This window comes from Acanthisitta chloris, unplaced genomic scaffold (genome assembly GCF_000695815.1).
Source record: "Acanthisitta chloris isolate BGI_N310 unplaced genomic scaffold, ASM69581v1 scaffold17442, whole genome shotgun sequence".
NCBI lineage: Eukaryota > Metazoa > Chordata > Aves > Passeriformes > Acanthisittidae > Acanthisitta > Acanthisitta chloris.
The window spans coordinates 89,869-105,691 of NW_008662420.1; the positions used below are offsets into that span (position 1 = coordinate 89,869).

The following is a 15,823-nucleotide window of genomic DNA, read 5'->3' on the forward strand; positions in this document are numbered from 1 at the left end:
TTTTGTTGGTTTGTTTTGTGAGGAGTTTTCTTTAAGTTACAGTTTCAAAGAATACTTTTAGTCCAATAAATTAACTTTGCTAAAAAAATGTGATAGCACCCAGCTGAGTAACCAATGGAGGACCCATCTGTGATGTAGAAGGGTCAAACGCCTTGGTTGAATAAAATGGCCACAGTAGGACACATCAAAAATGTGTATTACTTGCTAATCTGCCACAGAATGTTCTGGGAAAAGTATATGGAAGTGAAAAAAGACAGCATGATTTCTTCCTGTGATCTCTCACAGAATTCTCTTGACTTAAAGATCTCCAAAACCCAAACCCACTAAAATACTGTGGCATATCATGTCTCCAGCACATCCCAGCTATTCCTTAGAATAACTAAAGCATGAATAGCTCATTTCTGATAAACAGTTAACGAAAAGTAGAAGACATTTCTGCAACTCTGATCCAAAAGCTGTAGACTTGTCTGTTCCTTCAGTGTTATATCATAAAATAATTAATGTAAGCCATAGGCTGCTGCCACACTATCACATTTTACAGCCACCGGCAGAAATATCCTCCATTAATTCCCTGAATCCCCTTTTGAAATCCATTTACACTTTTATTATTTCTGCCTCACAACATCCTGTAGCAATGAGTTACACAATTTAATTACTTGAGGAATAAAAAAGCACTTCCCTTTATACTTATTCAGAGCAAGGTCTTGAACTTGGATCTTCCACACATAAGATTAGAATCAGTCTCTCCCTGGAGAGATTCTCAGTCTCTCCTCTTGGAGCTCTTTTGCAGTGTATAAATAATTCAAGAGTTGTGAGGGAGAGCGGAAAAGAGGGATGACTGGGGCTCTTACCTGACTCATGGAAAATTAAAACAAAATACAGCATGATTTTTCTCTCTCTACATTTTGTCTGGAATTCCACCTTTGTATCAAGAACATGACCTCAAAAATTCAGGGATTTGCTAAATTGCCTTTTCTTCTTGCTTCCCTGTCTCCTGCCAGAAGACAAAACGTAGCCAAAAAGTCCCAGGCCTACTGGTTAGGAAGAGCATCCCAATAACTCAGTTATCTATGAGATCAAAACAAATGTACAATCACATAACCTTTCTAGACTATTCAACAAGAACATTCCTCACACAAACATATCTGCAGCATCCACCCTCAGTGACCAGTCCAGTCCTCTTACAAACACAAGTTTGAAGGTCAACAACTTCAGCAAAGCAGCCTCACTTCAAGCTGCAAAAGATGTGTGAATGGAGCACAGAGTGGGGATGTGCAGTGCATGTTGAACAACAAATTACATGCACATGTAAATGTGAACTGTGCTGCCACCATGCAACACCCTCATCAAAGGGAGATTCTGGGGCAGAACACAGCCAAAGCCAAGATTTACTTCTGTCTTCAGAGATCCACAGATATGAATAAAGCATTCTGAATATGGGTATATTTTTCGAATTACCAGACTAGCTAAAACACCATTACTATCTGCAGATCTGTTTTTATTCATTCTCTCCAATTCAGCATGAATTCCACCAAGGAATAGGGATGAGCAGATGCAGGGGGAAGCACATTAATAAATCATAAGTGTCATTAAAATTTGTAAACTAGTATCTTCTGGGAAGTCTTGGCAATTAGTCTCAGAGCTTTCTTGGCAAACAAAAAATTAACAAATCCAAACGGCCCCGTTTGATGACATCCCCACCCTCTCAGAAAGGTCATTGATGGAGTAATTAAGAGACACAACAAATGGACCAGCCAGAAGGCTGGTCTACAAAAGACAAATGTGCTCCATGAAACAAGATGACTAAGACATCTTAATAAGCAAAGCTGGGACTTCGATCTGCAGACCAACCCAGGACATGTACAAAGGCTTCTAGACTGTCATTTGCTGGGCTACTACTTTTCACATGATTTTGTACTGTTCCCCTTGGTCTCCACCATCTCTGAGGCAACATTAATGTTTGTTAAAGCAATGAACCATCAAAGGTGTGAACCTTACTATTCCCTTGGAGGAAAATCCTGCGCGATATAACAGGAGTATGGAAGCAACAGGATGGAGACAAATGAAACTTCTGTCCAGAAGTTAGTCTGATACTTAAAGAATGAAATAAGATTTAAAGATGAAGTCTTACTTTTATTACCATTACTGAGCTTACCTAACACTAAAACACATCCCTGAATTTAAGATAAGCCTATTAATTTTCATTATTGGTTCCAAAACCAAACTTTTCAAACAGCTTTAACTCACATTATCCCTTTGTTGCAATGACAACATCTGCTTCTAGTTTGAACTGCAAAGAATGTGTGCTCTGGACACCACCTGAGACTCTCTGGGACATTTGAGGAGGGTTAAACCTATGGATCATTCTGTTCAACTCCTTGAATATATTTTATTATTTTTTATTTTTTAAATTACCATGGATCTTCACATTCAGCCACACACAACCAAAACAAATCCAAACAATCCCTTATGCACATTTCCTGAAGTCCCCAAGGAAAGAATTGGTTAGATCTTTGAAAAGCCACAACTGGAAGTATAATGAATCACCTTAAATCAGAAAAGTATTTTGAATCAAGTCATAATTAGTTACTTCAAATTCTTTTACCTATACAGTGGGTTAAGGTGGTCAATGGTTAACACTATCTGACAACCTGCAACTTCTAACATTCTTGTCACAAGATATCCCCCTAAGCCAGCAAACATGAGGAACCTAAGCCACCTCCTCAGTGCTCTCAATAGTCATGAAAAGAGCACAGAAAAGCCATTATATGTATAGTCCTCTATGAACATTTAGCACCCCTAGAGTGTAACTTAATGCATTCCCTTCTACCCATTAATTTCTCTCCTTGCTGATACTCAGCAATTATTTTCACCTGTAAAGCTTTCTCTCTTGCTTCTGTTTATGAACTAGGGCCCACCTTCTGATGCCTGCTGTAACACATGCACAGCTGGACAAATACAGATGTTGGCAGCCTCAGCCAAACTTGGTACATCAGCCTAAGCCAGAAAACAAGACCCGTTTCTCCAAAATAAACAGGAATTCAGACCTGAGAGCAAAGGATAATTTTTACTTGACTCAAGAATGCTGCTTTTTCTATTCTTTGCAGTTATTGATTATCTAGCTTTTTGGGCCAAGGGATTTCTCTACATTAAATGGCCATGATTGGCAGCAGCTAGCTCAGGAGTGGGCCAATATACAGCTGCTGTGCATCTCCAAAGAGTTCAAGTGTGGTTCCCATGCCAAGATGACATCTATGACATCTATGGCATCAGCCAGGCTGCACTGAGCCAGAGTAAACTGAATTCCACTGTGGGGAAAAGGCTAATCATCAAGAGCACTGGAGATTAAGTGCTACATTATTCTGGGATGTTGCTGAAGATGTACACTAATTGCAACTCAGGGTGCTGGGAGCCCTGAGGAACAACTCTCATCTCACACCACAGTCATCTGCTGCAGTTCACCATTCCCTTACTTCTTTGGCAAACATAGTCTGTACCTAACAGCTCTCAACCACAAAGATTTTCACAAGGGTTCCCATAGCCTGAAAAATTTAGCCATGATCAAGATAGGATATTTATACACTCTAACAAACAGCAACAGAGGAGGTGTCAAACTTTCAGGCACTCTGGTTTTCAAATCCAAGAGAGGTCAGGAATGTGCTTGTCCACACATCTGGCTCCTTCCCTCCATGCCCTGATGGCTGACTGCAGATACAAGAAACCTTTCTCCTCATCAGCACAGGATTTCTGCACTTTGCAGTATTGTTAAAAAGTGCCAAATAAGATGCAATAATGGAAAGCATCACAATTTTGAAAATCAGCTCCATTAATTTTATGCCTGAATACAGTCATCCAGAAAATAGCATGCATCTAAGATGCTTGTTGTCAGCATAAAAGTGGAAAATTATAAATATAATCCAATCTGACAACACTGCAGAGAGATGTCAGCTGGTTGTGGTGACTGTCTGGAGACTGAATTTCCGTACAGAGAACTCCAGAATAACTACAATGCCCAATTGCAAAATGTGTGGAGTCTGACTGGTGCTAAGAGGTTGTGACAAAAACTAGAAGTTGCCATTGCCAGCAACAGAGTCTAAATAATACATTGCCGCTGGGATAGAAACACTCTTAAGGAAGCTCTGGTTGTGCCATGACTTATTTCAGGTCTAGCTTGTTTCACAGAGGATGATATGGAAATTTGAGTCAGGCTTATTGAGTCTCCTGATCCCTGACTTCTTACCTATCCATCTTAGAGACTGTTACATTTGGAGCAAGAAGTCTAAGCCCCAGATCCCAAAGGGAAGACATGGCACTTCATACCACATTCACCTTGTCACACATACAGGGCAACCCTATCTGAAGCAGCTCCACACATCACATACAGAATTCAGTGTGAGCTGTGAAATTTTGCAAAGGCAGCAAATGCTAGAGGTACACTGAGACAGGCTGAGGGTCTCTGGAGACTGTAGGAGCTTAAGAGGCAACAGCATGGGAGGAAACAGCATAAAGCCCTTTGGTAATTCAAACAGAACTGAATGAAAGAGCAATGCACAACATAAGGCAGTTTGCAAACACTCTGAGGGATTTTACTCCTCTCAGCTCCAAGCTAGGGTTGCAGTTGCTTCATTTCGCAACTGTCTCTATGAAAAAGCTGAAAGGTTGGGGGATTTTATGTAACTCAACAAAGAGACTAAGACAACAGACCAGCTTTCTCGGGCACAGCAGCCACAAATGCTGGGGGATTTTTGACTGCTGCCACGGAAACATAATTTCTCAGTTAATAAACAACAAAACGAGAAGGAAAATACGCAAAAATTCCTTCATCAGCATTTTAGCCTCTTAAGCAGAAAGAGTCAGCCATGGTTTTAAGTACAGGTTAATGCATGGGCCAACATTATGTACCATCAGGTAATTTAGCAGAGACCACAGCCAGAAGAGGAGAACTCTGGGGGACTCACTGGAGGTGGGTAAAATGGTAGCAGAGACTCAGAGCTGACACATGCAAGTGGAAGAAAATCTGAACTGCTCCCCACTGCCCAATTAGCTGATGTGTTGCACTCATGGCTATCACACTGATCATAAATACTACCCTGCCAACTTGTGCTTCTCCTGTCTGCTGGATTGCCTGTTTTGTCTCTGTCTTCATCTGAAACTGAATGCTCCCTTGAGTTGAAGGCTATCTTTTTAGATACTGCAATCCAAATAAATAAAATAAAATATTCCTGGATACTAAAAAAAAGGCAACAGTGGAAAAACTTTTATTCCAGTCATCTTTGCAGAAACAAACTGCTCAACCCACACTGGCAGAAACAGTTGAAAATATTTTAAATATTACAATAGCAACTTTCAATACTTATCCAGAATGCCACGTTCACACAACCCTATCTCAATACTGTACAGCTTAAACAGAAGACAGGATGAGAAGCATGGAGGAAACATCTTTCCTTTGATTGTAAAATCTACGAAATTCAAAAGGCCTAGAGAATACGAAAAGAAGCTTGATAAATTCCTCCTGTTTATTCACAATCACAACACAAGAAGTAAACAACTAGACAGCACGAAGATTAACTAATGAAAAGATTTGCTACCTATCATAAAACTTACAGAACTCTCCACATAACATATCCCAACACAACATACACCTGAAACTAAAACTCATTAACACAATCACAATTTCTATGGTCAGATTTGGAAGTGTTATGAACACACACATTTGAAGAAATAAGCCACTGAATACATGTTCCATTCTCTCTTCTTCCTAATAAAATTTGCCTAAGATTTTCAACAAAAAAAACCCAAAAATACAGACAAACATTAATAAAAACCCAAATAAACACCACCAGCCCCAAAAAAACACAAACAACCCAATCTTTCAACTCTTGGTTGTGAATGGTACCTTATAGATGCATCTCTAACCTTCTCTTCCTTCACTAAACAGATGCCTTCTTAGACTACAATTCCTGTGTAGCATCCTGCCCCTTACTCTTTACAGTGAGTTCATATTTCATGACAGATCACTCCTGTGTGCTTACAGTTCATCATGGACAGTGAAGTTTGATGCAAGGGCCTGGCCTACAGAGGGTTTGAGAATTAGAGGTGCTCCAACAGCGCAAATCAAAACCATGTAAGTTTACAGATTTAGAGGTAGAGGTGTTTTCCTTTCATTGATGGAGAAGAACTGTTAGTGGGGTGAAAAAAATTTCTACAGAATGCACATGTCCATCCCTTAATCCAATTTTATTTAAAGCAGGCAGGACACACCTGGATTCTCAGCTACACAGATATTTTGCTAGTCAGTGCGAACTGATGAAGAGTTTGCATGTCTAAAAGCTTAAATAATTTTTACAATTATATTTGCTGACCTATGAAAAGACCTCTCTCTACAAATTCACAAATGTCTCATACCATCACAAGTATAACAAAGCAGCAATAAAGCAGCTTCCTTACATAGGAGGAAAACAATTATCACCACTCAACTCAGTGGGAAAAACAAAAGTCCAAACCACAACTGACAGGTATCTCCTGTGACAAAGAAGAGATGTGACATTCACAAAGAGGAGGGTGTGTGTAGGTGTGTATCTTTTCCTTGAAGCCAGCTGCTTCAAGGCTGGCTGCTTCATTAGCAATAGAGTCTTTTTCTAAGATTGTTTGAGCCCCAGAAGCATGGATTTGGATATTAAAGCAATGCCTGTGTTCCTGCATTCAAATGCTAACTAGCTTTTCCTCCACCTAAACTCATATGAGATTGATACAGGAGCAGTTTCCAATACAACTTCTAATTCTCCTCTCTCCCTCACTTGCTCTCATTCCCCTTTTTAATTACATTCAGGATGTTTTCTTATTGATTTACTTGTCTTTGTATTTAGATGCAGGGATTAGAAATTTCTCTTATACAGCAATTCAGTTTTCCATCAAAAGAACCCTCTCATGCTATAACCCAGGGGGAAGTGAGAAGGAGCTTTTGATGCATGAAGCAGGTGGAGGCAAGATGGTATTTGGAGATTGCATTGCTCTGTCTTAGCATCCCCTGAAGCACTGCCGTGTGATTCATTGCTCACTGCCACAAAAGCCACTCCTCTCTTGTGGAAGCAACTGTATTCACCAAGTGTTCAGCATAGATATCATACAGCACCACTGCTCAGATGGGTAGGACTCCTGGACAGCAGAAAGGGTGTCATATTTCCAGAAAACAGGAAGGGAAAAAATAACCCCACCAACAAACCACACCCTGGAAATGTCCAGATCTCCTGATAATTCCTTGAAGTTGCATTCAGTTTGTGACTTATCAGTCCCGGGGACTCAAAGTCAGCTTGGAAGGAGTCTACAAAAAGCAACTAAGGAAAGCAAACCTATTGCCAGGAAGCTTACATTCACTCTGCAAAGACAAACTCTCCTTTTGAAATTTTCAGGGTCTGAAAAATTAAAAGAAAATATTTAAAAGTACCAATTTAAATAATGCAAAGTTTCAGGGGCCTCAATGTGCAAATAGAACAGAAAATCCTGAGAAAAGGAGTATTTCTCTGGCTTATTTCTTGCACTTAGTATCTATTTACATTTCTACAATGTCCTTTCCAAAGAGAGTCTCTAAGACTCCACACTCCCCTGTGAAGTACAGCATGGATTAATCCTGAATTGTCCAAGTGGAAAACTAAGGTTCAGAGTCCAAGAGCTCTACCTACTAGGTCTACCTTTACTAGGTCTGAGGTTTCCTCCCAGACCCTGAGAAAGATTCTGGGAGGTTCTGACTTCTCAACACCTCTGAGTCTCCAAGCCCCACAATAACTCCTATTTCACTGCAGAAAAGATGCAGAAGTGCCCCAAAACACACTGAAACGCTCCCACAAATTAGTGTATTTCCCCAGCTGACCAAATGCTGGATGCCTTCAGTTGTACTGATAATGAATTACATTTCCATCACTCTGGGAAAACTCCGAGAGCAATCCTGCTATTGCCTTTCTGCAGAGCTCAGGTGATGCTGCAAATTCAGTATTAGGACAGGATTTGCCTGTTTGTTACACTATTCAGAGCAGATTGGTTGGCAATTACGTTTAAAGTATAATCACAGTGCCATTTGTACTTGCTAGGTAAAGAGGTAAAAGTTTTTTAAGGCTTTAATATCTTGAAAAGTATCAGGGTAAGTGGAAATGACTGTGTTCTCTCTTATTAGCTGCATGGTTATTTATACTTTTGCAGATTACCATGGTACAGTGCAATTAGGCTTTCTAAGTACTGTTCAAATTGAGAAGTTTCAAGAGCTCTACTAAATAATTAACCCTTAAATACATTTGCAGGGATAAACCTGCAGCAAATGCCCAAAGTCTACTCCAAACTGAGGCTTTAAAATTAGCTGGGAAGAAAGCAGTACAAGAAACCATTTGCCCAGAAGCTGCTCACATTGTAGCAGTGGCTACAATGCATTGACAGCTCCACCAACTACCCTTTGAGCAGGTTTCACAATAGCTATAATACATTAGGAAAATCTGAAATAAGGCACTTAGTATCACTTCTCACCAGCCCCTTGCTGCCTTATTTGTTGTTGGTGGGGTTTTGTCCTTAGGGTAAAAAACACCTGACAGCAATTCTGTTAAAGGTATACCCTTTCCATACCACAGGCAGGATGAAACAATTTGGTGATTTCAAACATCAAAAACTGACCCATTCACAGGAGTGAGTTTGGGGGCTGAGGGGACTTTCAGTTATTTCTTTATCTTAAATACAGACACATACTGACAAACACGCACTGTCCAGCAGCATGCTCCCCCAGGCCAGGCCAGTCCATCCCCAACGCCAGTCTGGGAACATGGCAGGTACAAGACACCATTCAAGTAAATCCATAGTGAAGAAGACAACAGCACCTCACTGTGGTATCTCTAGTTCTTTAATAGTTAGTGTCCTTACAGCGCAAGGCAACACAGATTCACTGCCAAGATGACCATCTCAGCTCACAGGGCTGAGAAACATGGCTAAGATCAGCTAAGATTATATCATGCACTGTGTTGTATACCATCTCAGACACTGCTCTAGTAAATATGTACCATCTATAGACTGTTCTCATTGCCAGCCTCACAGTATAGACTGTGAGGAATGAGATTAGTCTAAGGACACTCAAAAGTGAGATGAAACCAAGCCCCTCTGTGTGCCAGGGAAGTGCCATTACATCATGAAATCCCCTTGTTTGCAGATCCCATTTCATTAAATGAATGTGTTCTAAATCATGTATTCCTTTTCCAAAGAGCAACTTCAGTTATCTCAGATTCACTCCCAACTCCTGCTCTGAAGAACTCAGACATGCCCCATCACCCCCCTGTCCCTGGCCAGCCCCCAGTTTTACAAGAGACACAGTGCAACCCCTCCATGCCAGTTGCTATGATTTCCACAATCCACGTACCTCCACAGTGAACTTTCCGTAACACTCCCCAAGTTGAAGTCGTAGAGCTTTGTCAGAATGAGAATCACCTAGGGAAGGGGAAGGGAGGGAGGGAGAGAAAGGGAAAAGAAAAGAAAAAAAAAGTTTTCCTTTAGATTTCGTAACAATACACAAGGCATCTGAAGACACCCAAAGGAGAGTTTAGCATTTATCCATTAAGTTGTGGTATTATAGGATAAAGTAAGTTTAAAAAATAAAAAGGAAAATCATTAGCTTAATGCACCATGTAACCACTAACACTTATTTTAATCTCAAAATGTTCTGCATTTGAAATAAAACATGCCAACAGGAATTAATTACTACAGTTGTTCAAGGTCAGGGATGGAATCAGATGTGCCCTTGTTAACTCAACAGCCCAATCCAAAATTACAGTCAGCTTGTTTTGTTTCTCAAAATGCTACCACTAATTAGTGAGTCTCCATGGAAAAAACTGACAAGTTTGTTAATGTAGATCCCCATTCAGCAAAACAGACCACTTTGCCCAGAATGAGCTCTGCTGTTCTCTATCTGCTGTCACTGACTCCAAGAGCATGGGAATTTCTACATGCTATCACTTTTCTGCAGTGGTAAAAATAGAGGGACACACAGCATGACATTCTGGTTAGAAATTGAGCAAGACAAAAATTCAGCTGTATCTTTAGTGCTCAAGGAGAGTCAGAGCCTCCAAGACCCACTGATTAACTTTATAGATGGAACAGTCCCTAGTCATGCCCCTCAAAAACTGAGGTCAGAGGAGAGGGGAGTTAAGCAGTCCATGGGGGACTATATAGGAATATAACTTCCCTCTGGTATCCCTGGTGCTCTGACCTCAGATTTCACAGGTAAATGTAATCATTCTAGTTAGAAGCTACATTGTCCGATACCTTCCCTCCTGGAAAGGCAGTTATGCACTCTGATAACTTAGGAGCCTCAGTGCAAGCTCACAGCCTCAGATGGGATGGGAACCTCTGCAGAAAGAATTGAGCTTTCTCAGTGGAAGTTCAGTGTTTGAGAATCTGCTCCTTGCTTTTTTAGCACAGCTAATGCCACACTGTTTATTCCCCTGGATTCTACAGGACCAGCCTCAAGAAGAGCTCTGGGGCATCTCTTCATTTTTGTTTTGCATCATTTTAACATTTCAGCATGGTTACCTGCTTGCAGGAGTCAAGCACAGGATAGTTTCCCTTCCATCTGCTTGGGCTGTGAGAGCATCTAGGGAAATATTTAGTAAATACTCAGGGAGAAGGGGTTGTTTTCTTAACAGCTACTTCACAGTTTGACTAAAAGGTGAGACCAAATGAGAGATGTGACCCAAATGGCTGAGTTCATCAATATTTTCCTATGCAGAGGGATCTTTGCTACTACAAAAGTCAGGCTTCCCTCCCTCTTCGTCCTCCCACAACTTTCATTTGTGTTTCCCAGCTGAAAGGCTACTGGGTGAGGTGTTTAAAGCTTTGCAGGAAAATGCCAAAGGATTAATCAATATCACAACTGCTGCAGCAGCTGGTTAAGAGTCAGCATAATAGCATGGAAAAACCTGAAAATTGCAAGGGACCTTGATACGTGACTATGCAGACAGTACCCAGCTTAATGGATTTCAAATAGATGCTCTGAGCATTCCTCTCTCTACTGGATTCACTTTCACCATCCCCGATTGCATTTTGTCCCTTTATTTCCCCACGCAGAGACCTTTAGGAGGAAGATAAAAGTCAAGCTGTTTCCAGCAGGGTGTGAAAAGAAACCTGCCAGCCAGATTTTGAGTCAGCATATGGGAGTCCATGTCAGCCTAAACCAATGCTATGCCATGGGGAATAAGGCTAATATCCCTTTTATCACAACTTAAACCCTGCACACACCTTTCCATACAAACGGGGAAGCTCCAGCTGCAAGCTGCAGCAAACAAGATTTGTATGGTTTGTGTACCTCCTCCACTTACTCCAACTGTGGGAAGCAGGGCAGCCTACTGCAAGCTAAAACCCGATGAGTGTGACATTTTTAGGATGTTCCCTAGGCACTCGGATAGGACTCCTCTCAAGAGTCTCCAGGAAGCTAAGCACCACAGCACAGGCCCTGCCTTGCCTGAAATTAGATTCTTCTTGTTGCTCACAATTGTGGTCAGGTTTCACAAAGTTAGTTTTCCAGTTTGAGTCTAATCACATTAAAGACAGCTGAGTTCAGTGGATCCTGGATCCATTCCTAAACTTAAAATCTCTGTGTCCTGGTCAAATTTCAACAGAGGAATTCTACCTTAAATTGCAAGTACAACTAAAGGCAACATCCATACCCTCCCAGCTCTTTGTGTCTCTCATCCCAGATCTCCTATAACCTATATTTTTAAAGATGACACTTAGCTGTCATAAACCCTGCAAATCACAGGATAACACCAGCTTTACAGAAGTGGGTTGAATCCTACTCAGCTCCTGGGTATAAATTCAAATTAAAAGCACATTGTTTAGTACAACTTTTCTGGATTTTCTCCCAGGATGACTAAAATATATCTCTGCTTGTTGTTAATGCATGGAAAGCAACATCATCACCATCCCTTTGCAGTATCTCAGAGAGTCCCAGGAATCAGCAGGAGTTGCCCAAGGCAATGGGAATTGCAGTCACCTGCAGCAACCTGTCCATAAAATCATTCACCACATATGCCCAGGCCAGACAACAGCAACACTCCTGCACCACAACCCCAGGTGGCTTCCACTCTGTCCCCACTTGCTTTGAGACAAGGCACTTCAGATTCAATAAAGTTAACTCTTGCAATGGTTTGGGAATTTGAAAACCAGAGAGGATATGAGAGTCCGAACACACACCCATCCAAAAAAAAAGCTGTGAAAGCACATTCCTCACAAACACTGCCTTGTGAGACCAGGGAGCAAACAGAACTGCTAAAGGAACTATCACAGGCAGTTAAGAGACAAAGCAAAGCCTGAAAGGCACAGCTGGTCCCCAAGCAGTTTTCATGGGGTGTGTTTGACACAGCATTGCAGAGGAGACTTCAAACCCTTTCAAGAGGCTATTCTGAGGCTTCCATATCAGGCTGCCCCAACTGTGCTAAGAAGAAACTAAAAGCAGGGGCATCAGGGACAGATGTGGGCAAGTGCCAGATTTTCTAAGACATCCTGTTGTTTGAATGCTTTAGTTGAAAAAGAATGAAACGAAACATAAGGAAATTTGACATATTTTCTAAAACTGAATTCTGACAGGAGAAAAAATGAAAAAGGAAAAAAACCCTCATTGATTCAAGCTGAGACATTTGATTCCAGTTTCTGCTTTGCAGTTGAAGAAGCTCAGCTTGTTTTTGTCAACACTAGCAAATAACCCTGGTTTTTCTGTGCCAGAGTAATTTTGCATGAAAATCTTGATGGTTTCCATTTTAAAAGCTAAATTCAATTGAAAATTGGAGATTTCGCATGTAATGTACTATTTCAAAACAAAACCATTTTCTTCCCCTGAACTGAGAGAAATCTAGAATTGCCACGCCATAGAAAATGCCCACTCTGCAGCCTAAATGAAGAGGAAAACATTGTGCTCTGGGGAAAAGAAATACAAATGAATAAAGTTCCAAGTGGTTCAGAAATGACAAAAACTTACACTTAGCCATTATTTAATCAAAATAAAGAAAACACATTTATAGTGCCAAATTAAACTGTTTCTATTCATCAAACCAATCTTCCCCAAATTAATTCCAAGTCAGCTCAATGCTGAACTGCATTTATCTCTGGAATCACTTCAGGGAATACAGCTCAGATATGAAATTTCCCCATCTCCTACAGGCCACGCTCCACACACCACACTGTGCTTCCCAGGACACCCCAGGGGCCGGTGTCCCTCAGGACACCAAGCAGCTTAGCTGGCTGAGAATGAAAAAAAGGGAAAGACAGTCTGCAGGACAGAGTGAGGAAAAAGGGAAGGCTGAATTACAGCTCCCTCAAGGCAATACAATCCCTCTGGAAAATGCAATTTCAAGCTGAGCTTACACAAAACTAAATGACCTGAATAATTTAATAAATTGGTTTGGTTTTGTAGACAGAAGTGGGGATGGAGAAAGGATAATGAGAAAAAATATATTTTCCTTGGAACCAAATAATGTTCCAATCCTACAAGAATTTCCTTATGCATTTTATTTTGCACACATGCCCCTCCACAGTGCATATGGATTGCTTTTTCACTGAAACTACACTGTATATTGAATAACTTGCATGACAAAAATGCCAGCTCCTGACAATTATTTACTTTCAATGGTCTTCAATACAGATTAAGAGCCTCTGGCACTGAAGAATCCTTCCATGATGTTGTATAGCATGCTAAGCCACTAAATCCAGATTTAATATGATGGACTGCTTCTTTAAAATAAGGCCAGCAAGTAGCCAAGACTGCTCAATTCAGCAGCCTTAAGTCTTGACACAACTTGGCTGGCATGAAAGCAGAAAACATGTAACCAGAAACAGTAGCCCGTGTTTCATTCCATCTTGAAAACACATCCCTAAAGGGCTCCCTATTGTTCAGATGATTATTAGAAATCTCTGAGCCCATAAATCACAACAGTACTCAGAAGCTCTTCAGAGTATTTGGTGGCGCAAACAACTTCCATGGCTATAAAATTTTACTGTGAGGGAAAATTACTTCAGTTCATTAAACCAACCTCCAGATCTTGCCAATTCTAGACTGGCAAAGCACTTTGCATATACCTCACAGTGGAATATATGACACCTGTTTCCCACAAATTAGACTGCAAAGGCACTGCAGTTCCTATGCCAGGTTGACAACCAACTTCAGAACAACCAGAAAGTGCCACACCAATGGCAGTCATGCTCTTGTATCAGGGAACACTCATATTAGAGACAGAAGAAAAAGCACAGCAGCCAGAGAAAGTAGGCAAACATTTCAGGTAGCCACCTGAAAGGCCAGCATTGACTGACTTCATGAGATTCATCTCTTTTCTAAATGATCCTGCCTTTTCAGCACAGAGATTAACACAACTCATCTGCAGCCCTGTGCACATATTTACCAAGTGAATTAATAACAAATAAATGGATGAGCACTGGGCAGCACACAGCACAACAGAAAGAGGGCAGACATATTTACATGTGGAAAATGAGAGCTCTCCACTTGCTCTGGCATGCTGGAGTCTCTATTTCCTGCCCACAGACATATTGCCGTGATGTTTGCAACCTTTTCTCCCTGCCATGCCAGCCACAGGAAGCTCATCTACAATTTCTATCTGCCATTCCCCATTTCATATGAGAGCAACAGCACCCAACAAATAAATTTCAATGTGAGCAACCACAAGCTACTGGAAACCAGTGCCAATAAACTGCTCACAGATGAAGGCAAATTAGCTTAAAATGCTCAGGGACTTAAAGCCAGCAGCACTGCTCTATGAAGGTCCCATTGTCTCCTTCTTTTGGAATTTTTATTGTTTTTGTGGCAATGAGTGGTTTTTAATGTACAAAATTATTAAAGATGAACGGATTGATAAGCACACAGAGATACTCACAATTACAAACTTGCTATGTTAGCCACTCTTCCATATAATCTTTGCCTTCAAAGCTAATTCTGTCAAAAGCCACCAATACCAGCCTAATTTTCCCCACATAAACATTCAGAAGATGGGGAAAGGACCATTTACATGCTCAACATACATTTGTGCTTAAGCAGGTGGTGAACTGACCCCAACCAGCAAGTAAACACTGACCCCAACCCTCCCTCTCTGCCCACCCTATGGGGACGAGGAGGGAACCAAAAGAGCAAAAGTGAAAACAATTTATAATCCCAGACAAAGAAAACTTTGTTAGTCAAGGAAAGAGAAGAAAATATACATAAACAAACTAGCAATGCAAAGAGAGTCACAGACTGTCCCCCACCCCCGTCAGCAGACCAATGCAAAGACAGTCTTGAAACACTTGGAACACAGTTATTATTTGGGGCATGGTCTCTTCTGCTATGCCTGCAATGAGAGGACTAGAGGGAATGGTCATAAACAGACAGAAGAGATTCAAGTTAGATGTTAGGAAAAAAATTTTCACTGTTAGGGTGGTGAGGATTTGGAAGTACAAGTATTTCCCTAGATCAAGGTACAGTGATACTCAAAACCAATCATGACATAATCCTGGTCCCACCAAAATCACTTCATACAAATACACCCTCAGAAATGTAGGCATGTATGTGATCACACTACACAACATCACTATCCTCATTTACCCTGAAGGTCTAAGTGCAGTTGCCAATACCCAAGAGTGCCATCTCCAGTTGTGAGAAGCATATAGATTTATTACAGAGCTCCCAGGTGAGGAATTTAAATTCCACAGGTGTTAACAGATTCTACAAGCATCACAGCTATGAAACAAGGCAAGTAATACCATCTTTGTTTTACTGATGAGAAACCAGAGGCAGAGAGAAATTAAGTGAAGATTAAGT

General features: G+C 40.9%; 1 protein-coding gene across 1 annotated transcript in view; it reads right to left on the reverse strand.

The window, feature by feature from the left end:
• LOC103798344 (VPS10 domain-containing receptor SorCS3-like) overlaps positions 1-15,823 on the reverse strand; it is a gene marked incomplete at its 3' end in the record, with an annotated part of 107,357 nt that overhangs the window by 80,654 nt on the left and 10,880 nt on the right. The window contains exon 2 of the mRNA XM_009070599.1: positions 9,389-9,456. Coding sequence (XP_009068847.1) covers positions 9,389-9,456 — 68 coding nt within the window. The remainder of the gene's footprint in view (positions 1-9,388; positions 9,457-15,823) is intronic.